The sequence below is a fragment of the Cebus imitator genome, unplaced genomic scaffold (assembly GCF_001604975.1).
Source record: "Cebus imitator isolate Cc_AM_T3 unplaced genomic scaffold, Cebus_imitator-1.0 Scaffold82, whole genome shotgun sequence".
NCBI lineage: Eukaryota > Metazoa > Chordata > Mammalia > Primates > Cebidae > Cebus > Cebus imitator.
Genome location: NW_016107397.1, coordinates 3,602,065 through 3,618,415, shown reverse-complemented (window position 1 = coordinate 3,618,415; position 16,351 = coordinate 3,602,065). Strand labels below are relative to the sequence as shown.

Sequence of the window (16,351 nt, the reverse complement as noted above, 5' to 3'; positions counted from 1 at the left end):
TGTGGGATCGGCGTAAGTGTAGAAGTGACCCTCCCTCCTTCACCTCCCTCCAGACCCCTGCGTCCACTCACCACCCCACGGAGGCCAAACTCTTTTTTTCTTAAAACGTTTTTACTTCTTTCAACCCAGAAACATCACCATTTACGATGACAAGAGGGAAGGAGGAGGGCAGTGATGTGGCAATGGGGGTTAAGGGACTGAGCTTGGGAGCAGGTGTGTGGGGAGGGTTGCCATCAGGGGCACTTTCGCTCCACGCATTGCTTCCCGCCCTCCTCATATTCCTGCTTGGAGATCCACATCTGCTGGAAAGTGCCCTGGGTGGAGGAGGCATCATGAGGATCAGGGTGGTCTTGGAGGGAGGTGAGGATGGGCAGGTGCAGTCCCTGGGAACCCTCCAACAGGCCGCAACGGCCCCTCGGGTCCACATCCCTCTGAAACCCCTCCCCAACTCAGAGGGAGAGTATCCTCTTCATACCATTCAATCAATCATTCATTCATTCAAGTATTTATTGAACAGCAGTCTCTGCCTTGAGCTAAGCCCTGTTCCTGGGCTGGGGGATGGCACATACAGCCCCAGGCCAGCCAACCTGCACCCAGCAACCAATACCCACTACGCACACACAGTTCTCCCCCAAGGTGTCCTCTCCCCACTCCATCAGGGCTACCAAACACCGAAAGCCTCCCTTCTTTTGAAGGACGATGTTCCCTCCACCTCACCATTCCAACACTGTGGTACCCCATCTGCAGCCTTCACCATTACAACATGCCTGTGAGTATTCTTGCAATGACCATGTCAATGTCCCTTCTCTCTCTCTCTCTCTTTTTTTTTTTTTTTTTGGATGGAGTCTCATTCTGTCACCCAGATTGGAGGGCTGGAGTGCAGTGGTGCGATCTTGGCTCACTGCAAACCTCCACTTCCCAGGTTCAAGCAATTCTCCTGCCTTAGCCTCCCAAGTAGCTGGGACTACAGGTATCTGTAACTACGCCTAGCTATTTTTTTTTTTTTTTTGAGATGGAGTTTCGCTCTTGTTACCCAGGCTGTAGTGCAATGGCGCGATCTTGGCTCACCGCAACCTCCGCCTCCTGGGTTCAAGCAATTCTCCTGCCTCAGCCTCCTGAGCAGCTGGGATTACAGGCACGCGCCACCATGCCCAGCTGATTTTTTGTATTTTTAGTAGAGACGGGGTTTCACCATGTTGGCCAGGCTGGTTTTGAACTCTTGACCTTGTGATCCACCTGCCTTGGCCTCCCAAAGTGCTGGGATTACAGGTGTGAGCCACAGCTCCCAGCCCTCTTTACTTTTTTAATCTTTATTTTTTGTAGAGAGGGGGTCTCGCTATGTTGCCCAGGCTGGTATCAAACTCCTGGGCTCAAGTGATCATTCTACCTTGGCCTCCCACAATGTTGGGATTACAGGCATGAGCCACCACTCCTGGGCTTCTTTTATCTTTCTCACCCTGTACACATGTGCTGTCCAATGTAGTGGCCACTGGTCTCCTGTGGCTCACAGTCCTGGTCCAAATTGAGATGTGCTCTAAGTGGAAAACAGACACCGATTTTTTTTTTTTTTTTTTTTTTTTTTGGGACAGGATCTCCTTCTGTCATCCCGGCTGGAGTGCAATGGCACAGCTCACTGTAGCCTCAACCTTCCAGGCTCAAGTGATTCTCCAACCTTGGCTTCCTGAGTAGGTGGAACTACAGGCATGCACCACATTGCCAGCTGCTTTTTAATTTTTTTGTAAAGACAAGGTCTCGCTTTGTTGCCCAGGCTGGTCTAGAAATTTTGAGCTCAAGTGATCCTCCTACCTCAGCCTTCCAAAGTGCTGGGATTACAGGCATGAGCCACCCCACCTGACCAGGATATATTATTAATACTTAATTTTGAGCTGGGTGCGGTGGCTCATACCTGTAATCCCAGCACTTTGGGAGGCCAAGATGAGCGGGTCACTTGAGGTCAGGAGTTTGAGACCAGCCTGGCCAACATGGCGAAACCCCATCTCTATCTAAAAATCCAAAAATTAGCCAGGCATGGTGGTGCATGTATGTAATCCCAGCTAGTCGGGAGGCTTATGCAGAAGAATCACTTAAACCCAGGAGGTGGAGCCAAGATTGCTCCACTGCACTCTAGCCTGGGCAACAGAGTGAGACTCTCTCTCAAAAAAAAAAAAAAAAAAAAGAACTGTGTGGCTGACATACTCCAGCCCTGAGCTAAGTTTCAACTGCCAGCCTCTGTCTTTCTGACCCTGGTTTCTGTCTCCCTGGGGGACTTCCCTTCTCGTGAATGTCCTCCTTGTCTGTCATGACCCCACTGTCCCCTCTGTGTGGCTGATACCCTCCAGATGCAGTTTGCAACTCCAGCTCCCTGCTCAGTACCTTCCTTTGACCTCAGCAACAGATCCAGACTGAACTCACCACCTCCTTCCCCAGAGCCAATCTGCCTGCCTCTTTTGCTAGTTACCCCTTGCTGTCCACCCAATCCCCACTGCTATCCATGCTATGACTCCACGACAATCGAAACAGCCTCCTTGCAAGGCCCCCTTGACCCCAGCTCACACCCTGATCCCAAAGACTCATGCCTGGCAGTATTCCCAATGCCTGCATTGCCACATCACTCCCTTGCCCCAAACCATCAGGGTCTCTCCTCTGATGACTCAGCACAGTAGATGTCTTGCCAAAATCTCATCCTGACCTCGTATCTCCAGCTACCTGTCCCTCTACTCCCAATTTTTTTTTGAGAGAAAGAGTCTCGCTCTGTCACCCAGGCTGGAGTGCAGTGGTGCTTGGCTCACTGCAATCTCTGTCTCCTGGGTTCAAGAGATTCTCATGCCTCAGCCTCCTGAGTAGCTGGGATTACAGGCATGTGCCACCATGCCTGGCTAATTTTTGTATTTTTAGTAGAGACAGGGTTTTACCATGTTGGCCAGGCGGGTCTCAGACTCCTGACCTCAAGTCATCCGCCCACCTAGGCCTCCCAAAGTGCAGGGATTACAAGTGTGAGCCACCATGCCCAGCCTATTCTCTCCAATTTGTAAAAGTAGAGATGGGTCTTGCTATGTTTCCCTGCTGGGTCTCGAACTCCTGGCCTCAAGTTATCCTCCTACTTTAGTTTCCCAAAGTGGTGGGATGACAGGTATGGGCCACTGTACTGGGCCCCTGCTCCCCGATTTGTGTCCTGTTTATCCTTCTGGGAACACTTATTGACCTTTCTCAAAAATAAATGTTGAATGAATGAATAAGTGAGTGAATTAATGAATGAATGAAGCAGGCAAAGTGGTGGGCGCTGTCTGGGTCTCCCCTCTCCCCCACAGTCAGTGCTGGGCCAAGTCCCCTTCCTCTCACCAGTGAGGCAAGGATGGAACCCCCGATCCAGGGGCTGAACTTGCGCTCCATGGTGCTGTTGCTGGCGATGAGTTTCAGTCGCATGCTCTGGGGGTAAAAAGAGGCTGGGGGAAGCAGACACCTAGGTTCTGGGAAGGGACAGGGCTTAGGGGAGGACAGGGGAAGACTTGGGAAGCCACAGGGGCAGGGGTGCTGCTCTGGTGTCCAGAACAGAAGGAAAGATGTGGGAAGGATGAAGGGACACAGTCCTGGGCAGCTGAGCCAGGATGGGCGTCTAGGGCCCTGGGGTGGTCTCCTACCGGTGGGGTCTTCTGGGAAAGCTCTCGATTGAGCCTGTCAGTGAAGCCCTGCAGTAGTGTGTTCCCACCAGTGACAATGACACTCCCGTATAGGCCCTGAGAGCAGGGAGAAGGAGTGAGCCGTCGGGGGACAGCCCCCTCACCCCGCCTCCCCACTTTTCCTGGGCCCCTTTGCCCAGCCTCAGCCCCGGCCTGGCCTCACCGGGCGAATGTCAATGTCACACATGCCGATGCTGGTGGTCACCACGTGGCCCACGCCCAACATGGTGTTTCCCGACAGGCCCTGCAGAGACAGGTGACTGGGCTATGGGATCTCTGCCCCTTCCCCTAGACCCTTGCAATCCTCCCCAGCCTACCCCATGCTCCAGGATCCAGGGACTCCAGTCAGCACCCACCCCATTCCTTGCCACCTGGCCAAACCTTGACGTTTGAGGGATCAAACAGGCCCTCGGGGATGCGGAGTCGCTCGGCGCCGTAGTCTGTGTTGTAGCCATTGGGCATCTCGTAGTGCACCGTGGGCATTTGCGCAGCCACTCTGCTCAGAAGGGAACAGGGCTCTGCTTGGGGTGCTCAAGAAGCATCAGTGGGTGGCCAGCACCAGAGCCCCCCAGCCCACCCCCAGAGTCCTGGTTCTGCTCTCTCTCCCACCCCCCAGCCCCGAGCCACACTCACTGTTCATCGTAAGGGGAGTCTGAGACCTGGAGCACAGAGGCCTGGAAGTCCTGGATCACCTCCTAAAATTCCAGCAGGGGTGGTGAGGGCCTCGCTTCCTCCTGTGCAACACCTCCCCCCCCCCACTCCTCACATGCAGGGCCTCTGCCCGCCCTCCATTCATGGCAGGGGATGGTGGTTTCAGGGGGCCCTCTCCAGAGGCTCACGTTACACATGTAGTTATGCCAGGACTTGGAGACCTGGGGTAGCTTCTCCTTCTTCTTCCAGTTTGGGGGGGCGCCCTCCCGGACAGGCTCCTGTGGGGGCACAGCATAGGAACACCCTTTCCCAGCCCAACCTGGCCACCCCCACCCCACCTTCCTGGCACTGTTCCCGGCTCTGTAGCTAACTGGAACCAGAGGCTGTGCTGTGCTGCTTGCAAGAGGGGTTTCTCACCCTTCCCTGATGGAGAGGACAGAGAATGGGGCATGCGTCTCTCCCTGTGTGCCCTTCACGTGGTGGGTGCAGCTGATCTGAAGACCACAGGGAATACAGTAGAGATAGAACCTCAAGGGAATGGCCTCCTAGGGGGCCACACTCCATGTGAGGGCCCGGGACAGAGCTGAGCATGCAGTGTCACTTCATACAGCGCCCTGGCTGTGAGACTGCCTACTGCTGTTCCACTTTAAAGAAGGGAAACTGAGGCCCAGGGGGCTTTGATATCATGCTGTTGCTCACACAGCTCTTCTTTTTTTTCAGACAGTCTCACTGTGTCGCCCAGGCTGGAGTGCAGTGGCGCAATCTTGGCTCACTGCAACCTCTGCCTCCCGGGTTCAGGCGATTCTCCAGTCTCAGCCTCCCAAGTAGCTGGGACTACAGGCATGCACCACCAAGCTCGGCTAGTTTTTGTATTTTTAGTAGAGACATGATTTCACCATATTGCCCAGGCTGATCTCGAAGTGAACTCAAAGTGATCTGCCTTCTTCAGGCTCCTAAAGTGCTGGGATTACAGGCGTGAGCCACCTGCCTACTACTGGTCGGTCCCACAGCTCTTAGATGGCTGAGGCAGAACTTGAACCTGGGTCTATATTGGACCTCAGAACCCACCACACTGGCCCTTACACATCCCACTGTCTGCCAGCTGGTTCCATGACCTCAGTGTATCCCTCAGCCTGTCTGGATTTTGGATGCCTCGATTATAAAAGGAGAAACTGGGGCAGGGCACGGTGGCCATGCCTGTAATCCCAGGACTTCGGGAGGCCAAGGTGGGCAGATTTCGAGGTCAGGATTTCGAGACCAGCTTGGCCAATATGGTGAAACCCCATCCCTACTAAAAATACAAAAATTAGCCAGGCACCTGGTGGCGTGCACCTGTAATCACAGCTACTCAGGAGGCTGAGGCAGAAGAATCACTTGCACCTGGGAGGTGGAGGTTGCAGTGAGCCAAGATCACATCACTGCACTCCAGTTTGGGTGACAGAGCGAGACTCTGTCTCAAAAAAAAAGAGGAAGAACGGAAGCCAGGATCCATTGGGGAGCCTGCTGCTCTCTGCTCTGATATCTCATATGTCAGTGGGTTGAAGGCCATGGGATGAGTGGCCAGGACTCTAGTGGCAGCTCCATATCCCCAGAGACCCCACCTTAGCTGCGATCATGTAAGGTGGGATGATGTCGATGGCCATCTCCTGGAACAGCTCCCGGCACTGCATGGAGATGAAGTCCCCTGCCAGAGGGGACTTGACGATGCCTGGAAAGGGAGGCACTGTCAGGACCTGGTCCTCCTGGGGTGCCCCCCCCTCCGCTGAGGCCCCACCTTGCTGCAGGACATAGCCGTCATGTACTGGAATGGCTGTGGTGTGGGTGGCCCCGCTATCCAGCACGAGGCCCGTGGAGCGCCCATTTGCAAAGCTAGCATCGGATCGGTAAGTTAAAGAGATAGCAGCAGCAAGTGAGGGGCCTGGGACTCCCTCTGCTCTGGTCACTCTCTGCTCTGCCATCTCCAGTCTGCAAATCTCTCCTCCTGAGGAGAGGACCCATGTCCTGAAGAAAGGCTCTGAGACCCCAGTTACTTCTTTACTAATATACATTTTTTGAAACGGAGTCTCGCGCTGCCACCCAGGCTGAAGTGCAATCACGTGATCTCAGCTCACTGCAACTTCCACCTCCAGGTTCAAGGGATTCTCCTGCCTCAGCCTCTCAGGTACTTGGGACTATAGGCACGCACCACCATGCCAGGCTAATTTTTGTATTTTTAGTAGAGATGGGGTTTTGCCATGTTGGCCAGTCTAGTCTTGAACTCCTGACTTCAAGTGATCTGCCCACCTCGGCCTCCCAAAGTGTTGGGATTACAGGCGTGAGCCACTGCATTTGGCCAGCCACAATGCCCAGTCTCTGTATTTTTGGTTGTGTCTTACAGGCTCCCTGAAATTAGGGGTCGCCATCACTTCACTGCGTAGCACAGGGTTCGATGTAAGGCAGATCCTTAAAAAATTCAGTGTTTAAAGGGGTTCTTGGGAAGGGACTGCTGCAGCGTTCTACATGTCTCCCTCCTCTGTCCAGCTCCAGCCCCTGGCCTAGCTCACTGTCTGCTCAGCCTGATCCAGATAATGGAAAGGGGCCGCTGATGTGGCCACCCCAGGGTCGGAGGTGCTCAGCCCACCGGGCCTTCTGCACTAGTGGGGTGGAGGGAGGCGTCTGCCCATTCGGATACTGATCTTCAGAGAACCAGGCCTGGGCCCCCCAGCTGAGCTCAGCTGTGCTCATCACAGGCCCCACCCGGGGCCCTCCACCCAGTCAGAGCAGCTCAGCCCAGAGGATACGCGGTGAGCACGGCCGTCTTGCATAAGAAGAAAGCAGGAATGTTGTACTGCTCGAACATCAGCTCTGTCAGCTTCTCCCGCTTGGCCCGTGTGTTCCACTGTGGAGAAAGTGCAGGAGGGGAGGATTCAGGGAGAGGCACAGACCCACACACTTGCAACACAAACACACATACACTCATGGTTGCACACACATGCATTCAAACACTTGCACACACATACAAACATGCTCAAACACACACATACGCTCATAGATACACACATAAACACACACACTCATACAGTCACACTATGCATATATTCAGTCTGACACACATGCATTCAAACACATTTTGACACTCACAAATACACACTCACACATACATACACACACAAACTCACACTTGCACATACACATATATTCACACTCATCGTCACACACACATGCATTCAAAACACTTGCACAGGCCGGGCACCATTGCTCATGCCTGTAATCCCAGTATATTGGGAGGCTGAAGTGGGAGGATTGCTTGAGCCTAGGAGTTTGAAACTAGCCCGGACAGCATAGTGAGATGCTGTCTCACTAAAAAGAAAATGTTTTTAAGTAAAGAGCTTGTGGAAATTAAAACTACATGAACAGAAATGAAAAACTCAGTAGAAGGATTGGAACATAAAGTGGAGGGAATATCTTAGAAATGATATTTCCAAGTGTGAGACTGTGTCTCAAAGGAAAAAAAAATGTGAATGCAGGGGTTTTTTTTGTTTTTTTTTCCAGTTCTAGGAAAACAAAAAGTTGCACAAGAAAGGAAAAGTAATAATAGTGTATCTCCTGTGTCAGGCTTTATTAGTGTACATAGTAATAAGAGTGTAAATATTGGGCTGGGCACAGTGACTCATGCCTGTAATTCCAGCAATTTGTAAATCAAGGTAGAAGGATTGCTTAAGCACAGGAGTTTGAAGCCAGCCTGGGAAATATAACAAGATCCCATCTTTACAAACTATTCTCTTAAAATTATTTCTAATTTAAAAAGAGTCTAAATACTGAATACTGATTTCTTTTAAAGTCTAAAATACAACTGGTCTGGATGCGGTGGATCCCATCTATAATCTCAGGAATTTGGGAGGCTGAGGCAGGCAGGTTGCTTGAATTCAAGACCCAGGAATTCAAGGCCAGCCTGGACAACATGGTGAAACCCTGCCTCTACAAAAAATTTAAAAATCAGCTGGACGTGGTGGCTCATGCCTGTAGTTCCAGCTGCTCTGGAGGCTGAAATGAGAGGGTCAGTTGAGCCCAGGAGGTCAAGGCTGCAGAATCGCGCTGCTGCACTCCAGCTTGGGTGACAAAGTGAGAGGCTGTCTCAAAAACAAACAACAAAATCCCAAACAACCACAACAACGGAACGCACTGTACTTAAAGGTGGGTGAGGTGAAATATGTGTGGTATAGGCCGGGGAGGAAAAGAGAGCTAAGTGATCATTTTCTAAAGTGGAAAATTCATAGATAATATCTAAAACAAAAAACTCCACAGGCTGCAATTTAAGTGTGATATTAGAGATATGGAAGAAAATACTCCAAAAATCAGCTAATAAGGGAGAAAAACAGTTGCTTTTATAGAGGGGGAAATATAAGGAGGCAGGTAAGAACATTTTTAAAAATGCAGTTGTTTTTGTTGTTGTTGTTTTGAAATGGAGTCTCGCTCTGTCTCCCAGGCTGGAGTGCAGTGGCATGATCTCAGCTCACCACAACCTCTGCCTCCTGGGTTCAAGTGATTCTCCTCCTAAGCCTCCTGAGTAGCTGGGATTACAGGTGCATGCCACCACGACCAGCTAATTTTTTTTTAATAGAGATTGGGTTTCACCACATTGGTCAGGCTGGTCTAGAACTCCTGACCTTGTGATCCGTCCGCCTTGGCCTCCCAAAGTGCTGGGACTAATGGCGTGAGCCACTGTGCCCGGCCTAAACTGCAGTTTTTAAAATTTTTGTTGTTTTAATAAAAGAGATGGGGTCTTGCCATATTGCCTAGGGTGGTCTCAAACTCCTGGGCTCAAATGATCCTCCCATCTTGGCCTCCCAAAGTGCTGGGATTACAGATGTGAGCCCACATCCATAGCCTACCAATGTTGATCCAAATAATAAGTTAAAAGGTCAAAAAAGGACTTGGAGGCTGGGTGCAGTGGCTCATGCTTGTAATCCCAGCACTTCGGAAGGCCAAGGCAGGTGGATCACCTGAGGTCAGGAGTTCCAGACCAGGCTGGCCAACATGATGAAACCCTGTCTCTACCAGCACCCGCCATCATGGCTGGCGAATTTTTTGTAAAAATACAAAAAGTTAGGCATGGTGGCAGGTGCTGGTAATCCCAGCCACTTGGCAGGCTGAGGCAAGAGAATTCCTTGAATCCAGAAGACAGAGGCTGAGAACTTGCGATTGCACTCCAGCCTGGACAACAAAGCAAGACTCTGTCTGAAAAGATTAAAAATTTAAAAAGGACTTGGAGACAGAGAAGGGCAGCAGAGTAGACAGAGCAGGAAGAGAGCAGGAGGGCTGGAGACTTAGCTACGAAGGAAAGAAAGTGGTGAAGATGGATGAGGTGAGTCTGAAAAGGGAGGTCAAGTGGCTGAGAGTGGTGGCTTGAGGGGAGAGGAGGAGAGGTGGATGGTGGGAATGAGGTTCAGTGGAGATCAGGGCTGGACGTGGAGGTACGGAGTAGGCACTCACCGGAGCCTCAGACATGAGCACTGGGTGCAGGTTTGGCTCAGACTTGACGTGTTTGCTGTAGGTGTGATCCAGGATGGCTCGGAAGCACTCCCAGTCCTCGACTGGGGCCAGAAGAGCAGCACGGAGACGGAGATGCAAGAGGACAGGCAGGGGTCAGGGACAGGAGGAAAAGGAGGGAGGAAGGCCAAACCCAAAGGAGGGTCAGTGAGTCCAGCTCCAGGGGAACACCCTCCTTCCCAGAAACCTGATGGGCCCCTGAGATGGGAACCAGGCAGCTCGGGAAGACAGTGAGAAGAACCCTGGGACTGCAAGGAAGAATCTGTGGGGAGCTGGGGCTGTTATGTCCCAGATCGTGGAGAGTGAGCTCCCTGTCTGTGTCAGGAGGTGATGGGTGAGGGCCCCTTACTCATGCCATTCTTCAGGGGCGACATGACCTCCGCTCCATCCCGAGGCACGTGCAGGGCATTGGTGTCGATGTGAAAGATCTTCCCTTTCTTCTCTTTGTCCCCCTCCAGCTCCAGCCCGCCCCCCTCCTCCGCGGCCAGCAGCCCCACCGTGGTGGGGAAGTCAGCCTGGTGGGGAAGGGTTGGGGGAGGATTGGCAGGGAGAGGGGTCACCTTCTTGCCCCTGTCCAGCCCCACAGAGGGGTCCTCAGCCCGCCCCTGGGTTTATTCCCACATTCCTGCTCAGGAGAGCTTCTGGGCGATCTGAGAGATCCCTGGGTCACTGGAAAGCCTGAAGAAGGGTTCAGAGCCCCTAGGATTTGGGGAGGAGACTGAAAGGCTCACCTTGGGGCAGTCCTCCCCAGCGTACCCAGCTCGGACTGAGAAGGAGCCAATGTCAAAGACCAGCGCCCCCACCTCATCTGTGCGGGGAGACAGGCCTGTAAGGGGACTTCCCCCGAACTCTCTCCCGCTAGGTAGCTCCGAGAGGAAGTCAGGGCAGAGCCACAGTCACTACTTTCATCACCAGTCGGGCAGGTGAGACTGGAGTCCGAGGTCCTGGGACTGGGGGCAGGGGCATCACACAGCCAGGGTCCCTGCTTGCCCAGTGGCCTTGCTCAGGTCGCCCTCCCGAAAGGAAGGGGCCAGGGACCAGGTGGAGGTGGGTTGCAAGGTAGAGAGGTTGGGCCCGGTGCGCGCGAGGCGTGCAGGGAGGACCGAGCACAGGAGTGGCGGGAGACCAAGCCTGGGACCGGACCCATTCGTGCACGGAGGTGACAGGCCCCACGGTGCCCAGAGCTCGGATCGATGGCGCGGGTTCGGAACGCAGGGCTGCAGGAGCCCAGGGCCCAAGGCTCGCTCACCTCCGCCGTAGACGCCCCCGCTCATAGTGCCCTCTGCTCGGCTAGCGGCCCGTGGGCGGCGGCGGGATCAGCACCGAGGCGGCCGGACAGCTCCCGGGATCCCGGGCGGGGCGGGGCGCGAGGCGGCCAATCGGGAGGCTGGATCCCCCGCCCCCAACGGCGCTGCCGATTGGCTGCCAGGTGAGACAATGACCCGGACGGGGGCCGCTGCTTTAAAGGGAAAGACGTCCCCGGTTAGGCGGCCGGGAGGAGATGGGGCAGGGGGCGCCCAGCAGGGACTTAACCGTCCCTAAGGAACGCGTGGCAGAGAGGAGAGCAGGAAAAAGGAGGAGACCAGGACTCTGTAGGATGACTGATGAAGTCCTTACCCCCTTGCTTTTTAGTTTTATTATTTTAATTTTTTTGGTAGAGATGGAGGTCTTGTTATTTCGCCCAGGCTTGTCTCGATCTCCTGAGCTCAAGCGATCTTTCTCAGCCTCCCAAGTAGCTGGGGCTACAGGCAGGTGCCAGCACGCCTGGCTAATTTAAATATATATATATTTTTTGTAGAGATGGGGTCTTGCTCTGTTGCCTAGGTTGATCTCTAACTCCTGGCCCCAAACAATCCCCCTACCTCAGCCTCCCAAAGCGCTGGAATTACAGGCATGAGCCACCTCGCCCCTCCTCTATCCCCTTAAAGCAGGGTTGGGGAGAGAGCTCCAGTACCCAGAAGGGTCATTCTATCTTCAGGCTGCTCTGAGCCCGGTTCTGACAAACCCAGGCCTAAATGGAATCACTGAGGGAGGGAGGGAAGGGAAGATTGAGAGAGGGACCAGAGGGGGTGTGTCTCCATCTCTCCCTGTTTTTCCCTCTTTTTTTTTGAGACGGACTCTTGCTGTGTCGCCCAGGCTGGAGTGCTGCAGTGGCGCGATCTCGGCTCACTGCAACCTCTGCCTCCTGGTGTTCACGTGACTTTCCTGTCACAGCCTCCTAAGTAGCTGGGACTACAGGCTCGTGCCACCACGCCCGGCTAATTTTTTGTATTTTTAGTAGACACGAGGTTTCACCGTGTTAGCCAGGATGGTCTTGATCTCCTGACCTCGTGATTCGCCCACCTCGGCCTCTCAAAGTGCTGGGATTACAGGCGTGAGCCACCGAGCCCGGCCCCTCCTTTTCTTTTTTTTAGGAGATTGCGTCTTGCCACATCGCCTAGGCTGGTCTTGAACTCCTGGTCTCAATGTCTCCAAGTGCTGGGATTAAAAGCATGAGCCACCATGCCCAATTACCCTCTTTGTCTTTCTGCTGGCCCCTCTTGCTCCGCACCTCTCCCCAGTACCTGGGCCTTATACATGTGTACTCATGCTTACACACGTGTACATACATTCACACAGCAGCATTCAGCTCACCTTGCTTCAGCTTCCTTTCTCCATCTCTCTCTCTCTTTTCAGCCCCTGTTCTCCTGAGGAGGCATTTATCAACAAGAGGGTTTTTGTTTCTTATATTTTTGAGTTGGGATCTTCTATGATTGTGCAGTGGCATGACCATAGCTCACTGTAACCTCGAACTCCTGTAACCTGCAACATCCTGGGTTCAAGTGATCCTCTCACCTCAGCCTCCTGAGTAGCTGGGACTTACAGGTGCACACCACCACACCTCTCACTGCGACCTCCGCCTGCTGGGTCCAGGTTCAAGGAATTCTCCTCCTGAGTAGCTGGGACTGCAGGCACGTGGCACCACACCTGACTAATATATATATTTGTATTTTTAGTAGAAATGGGATTTCACCATATTGGCCAGGCTGGTCTTGAACTCCTGACTTCATGATCCACCTGCCTTGGCCTCCTAAAGTGCTGAGATTACAGCCGTGAGCCACCGCGTCCAGGCTTTTTTTTTTTTCAAGACACAGGCCCTCACTGTGTTGCCCAATTTGGTCTCAAACTCCTGGCCTCAAGGAATCCTCCCGCCTTGGCTTCCTGAGTCATTGGGATTACAGGTGTCAGCCACAGTGCCGGACTAACAAAAGATTTTCTACTGCTTGGATCCCAGGTTCTTCTGGGCTCCTGGCACCACAGTTTTGGTAGCAAAGATGAAGAAGCAGCTCTGACACCTTGGAGTAGCTGAGGGACCCTTCTGTGAGGGTGTGTGTGTCTGTATGTATATGTCTATGTGTGTTGGAGTATGTGTGCATGTGTGTACATATGCACATCTGTATGCTTGTGTGTGTTGAGAATGTGCCCGTCTACTTGTTTGAGGGGGGAGAGGGAGCTCTGAGACCAGAGATGGCACAGGAAGAGGGTACTTTGTGAGGTCAACATGCCCCTGAAGGTTCTCTGCTCACCACATGCCCACCCTGGAAGAGACTCCACCCCTCCCTGGCCAAAGGACAGACGGCTTGAGCTTGCTCATGGCTTACCTACTGATGACCATGACATTTCAATGCCTAGGGCTGGTTCTGAGTTCAGACTTGGCTTCTAAGACTGAAAGGGTCCAGGCTTCAGTGGGAGGGGTGAGCTGTAGGGGAGAAGGCTAACTCAGGAAGCGGGAGAGTGAGATTTTCCAGAGTGACCCTAGGTCAGTCCATTCGAGGCTGGAGGGATTGAGTGGATCTCTTAAAGTGCTTACATTTCTTTTTCTTTTTTTCTTCTTTTTATTTATTTATTATATATATTTTATTATTTTTTATTAGATATATTTTAAATTGCATTTTAGGTTTTGGGGTACATGTGAAGAACATGTAAGATGGTTGTGTAGGTACACACATGGCAGTGTGGTTTGCTGCCTTTCTCCCCATGTTATCCCTCCCTAACTCCCCCCCCCCGCTGTCCCTCCCCTATTTCCGCCCCCCACAGATCCCAGTGTGTGATACTCCCCTCCCTGTGTCCATGTGTTCTCATTGTTCAATACCTGCTTATGAGTGAGAACATGCGGTGTTTGATTTTCTGTTCTTTTTTTTTCTTTTTGAGCTAGAGTTTCACTCTGTTGCCCAGGCTGGAGTACAATGGCACAATCTTGACTCATGGCAGCATCTGCCTCCAGGTTCAAGCAATTCTTCAATCTTGACACACCGCAACATCCGCCTCCAGGTTCAAGCAATTATTCTGCCTCAGCCTCCTGAGTAGCTGGGGTTACAGGCACATGCCACCACTCCCAGCTAATTTTTTTTCGTATTATTATTTTATTATTATTATTATTTTGAGACGGAATCTCACTCTGTCACTCAGGCTGGAGTGCAGTGGCGCGATCGTGGCTCACTGCAACCTCCGCCTCCCAGGTTAGAGCAATTCACCTGCTTCTGCCTCCTGAGTAGCTGGGATTACAGGCACCCGCCACCACGCCGGGCTAATCTTGGCTCAATCCCTATGCCTCCTGGGTTCAAGTGATTCTCCTGCCTCAGCCTCCTGAGTAGCGACTACAGGCACCTGCCACCACGCCCGGCGAATGTTTTGTGTTTTGTATTTTTAGTGGAGACAGGGTTTCATCGTGTTAGCCAAGATGGCCTTGATCTCCTGCCCTTGTGATCTGCCTGCCTTGGCCTCCCAAAGTGCTGAGATTACAGACGTGAGCCACCATACCTGGCCTTGTATGATTGTTAGTAGAGACGGGGTTTCACCATGTTGGCTAGGCTGGTCTGGAACTTCTGACCTCAGGTGATCTGCCCGCCTCAGCTTCCCAAAGTGTTGGGATTACAGGCATGAGCCACCATGCCCAGCCAAGTGCTTGCATTTCTTATTGTTTCAAATGCTGAGGTGAGGATGAAAGAATGCTGGGGTGGAAAGTGAGTTTATTCATGTTATCCCTCTCCTTTTGTTGACATTTAATAATGTTGCCTTACTTACTCTGAAGTTCACCTTGCTAATTCCTACTACCCCTTCTTTCCTCCCCACCACCCCAACCATCTCAGATTTAGAAGACTTGCCCAGGCAGGGCATGCAGTGGCTCATGCCTATAATTGCAGCACTTTGGGAGACCAAGGTGGAAGGATTGCTTGAGGCCAGGAGTTTGAGACCAGCCTGGGCAACACAGAGACCCCATCTCTCAGAAGAAGAAGAAGGAGAAGGAAGGAAGAAGACAAAGAAGAAGAAGAAGGAAGAGGAAGAGGAAGAAGAAGAAGAAGGAGGAAGAAGAAGAAGAAGGAGGAGGAGGAGGAGAAAGAGGATTGGGTCTTGCTATATCACGTCAGGAGTTCAAGACCAGCCTGACCAATATGGTGAAACTCCATCTCTACTAAAAGTACAAAAAATTAGCTGGGTGTGGCGGCATGCGCCTGTAATCCCAGCTACTCGGGAGGCTGAGGCAGGTGAATCACTTCAACCCGGGAGGCAGAGGTTGCAGTGAGCTGAGATCGCACCACTGCACTCCAGCCTGGACAACAAGAGTGGAACTCTGTCTCAAAAACAAACAAACAAACAAAAACTGTGAAGGCAGAATAAGAGCTTATAGGTGAAGAAGGTGGGAAAGATAGTCCACAAAGAGAACAGCATGGACAGAGGTCTAGGAACACAAAAACTGGAATATGTAGAAACAGGAGTTCAGTTTAGAAGGAGGGTTGGACATGAGCTGCTGACAGGGGTCAGTGTCAGCAGGAGATGAGACTGGAGGTAATTAATGCCCAACTGGAGGAGGCTGAGGCTGCAGTGAGCTATGATCACACCACTGCAGCCTGGGAGACAGAGAGACACTGTCTCTTAAAAATAAAATAACAGAAGACCAGTGGGTTCATGCCTATAACTGTTTTTGTTTTTCTTTTTCTTTTTAGAGAGAGAGTCTTGCTTTGCCACCCCGGCTGGAGTGCAGTGATGCACCACTGCAACCTCAAACTCCTAGGCTCAGATGATCCTCCCGCTTTGGCTTCCTGAGTAACTGGGACCACAGGCAAGCGCCACCATGACTGGCTAATTTCTTTTCTTTCTTTTTTTTGGTAGAAACGGGGTCTTGCTGTTGCTCAGACTGTCTATTTTTTTGAGATGGAGTCTTGCTTTGTCTCCCAGGCTGTAGGATAGTGGTGCAATCTCCACTCACTGCAACCTCTGTCTCCTGGGTTCAAGTGATTCTCCTTTCTCAGTCTCCTGAGTAGCTGGGATTACAGGCATACACCACTGTGCCCAGCTAATTTTTTGTATTTTTTTGAGACAGGGTTTCACCATGTTGGCCATGCTGGTCTTGAACTCCTGACCTCAAGTGATTTACCCACCTCGGCTTCCCAAAGTGCTGGGATTACAGGCATAAGCCACTGGGTCCAGCCTCAAACTGTCTTTTTTTTTTTTTT

General features: G+C 52.1%; 1 protein-coding gene across 2 annotated transcripts; it reads right to left on the bottom strand.

The window, feature by feature from the left end:
- Positions 1-92: 92 nt before the first annotated feature.
- On the bottom strand, positions 93-11,232 carry ACTL6B (actin like 6B). Of its 2 annotated transcripts, none has more exons than XM_017533576.2 (14): positions 11,107-11,232; positions 10,589-10,665; positions 10,207-10,372; positions 9,801-9,901; positions 7,109-7,206; positions 6,103-6,197; positions 5,930-6,036; positions 4,517-4,606; positions 4,311-4,372; positions 4,059-4,173; positions 3,841-3,921; positions 3,639-3,734; positions 3,340-3,426; positions 93-314 (listed from the first exon to the last, which is right to left on the bottom strand). In XM_017533576.2, the coding sequence occupies exons 1-14, from the start codon at positions 11,129-11,131 to the stop codon at positions 234-236; spliced, it is 1,281 nt and encodes a 426-aa protein (XP_017389065.1). In that variant the 5' UTR covers positions 11,132-11,232; the 3' UTR covers positions 93-233. The 2 variants fall into 2 exon arrangements, with proteins under 2 accessions (XP_017389065.1, XP_037596229.1); XM_037740301.1 differs by lacking the exon at positions 93-314 and adding an exon at positions 1,392-1,534.
- Between the last annotated feature and the right edge of the window lie 5,119 nt (positions 11,233-16,351).

Excerpts from the sequence above, each read along its gene's own strand:
- ACTL6B (XM_017533576.2), bottom strand. The coding sequence starts at position 11,131 with ATGAGCGGGGGCGTCTACGGCGGAG. Across the intron at positions 4,174-4,310 it reads GACTCCCCTTACGATGAACA|AGTGGCTGCGCAAATGCCCA; the intron begins GTGAGTGTGGCT and ends CCTTCTGAGCAG. Across the intron at positions 315-3,339 it reads GTTCCATCCTTGCCTCACTG|GGCACTTTCCAGCAGATGTG; the intron begins GTGAGAGGAAGG and ends TCCTCCACCCAG.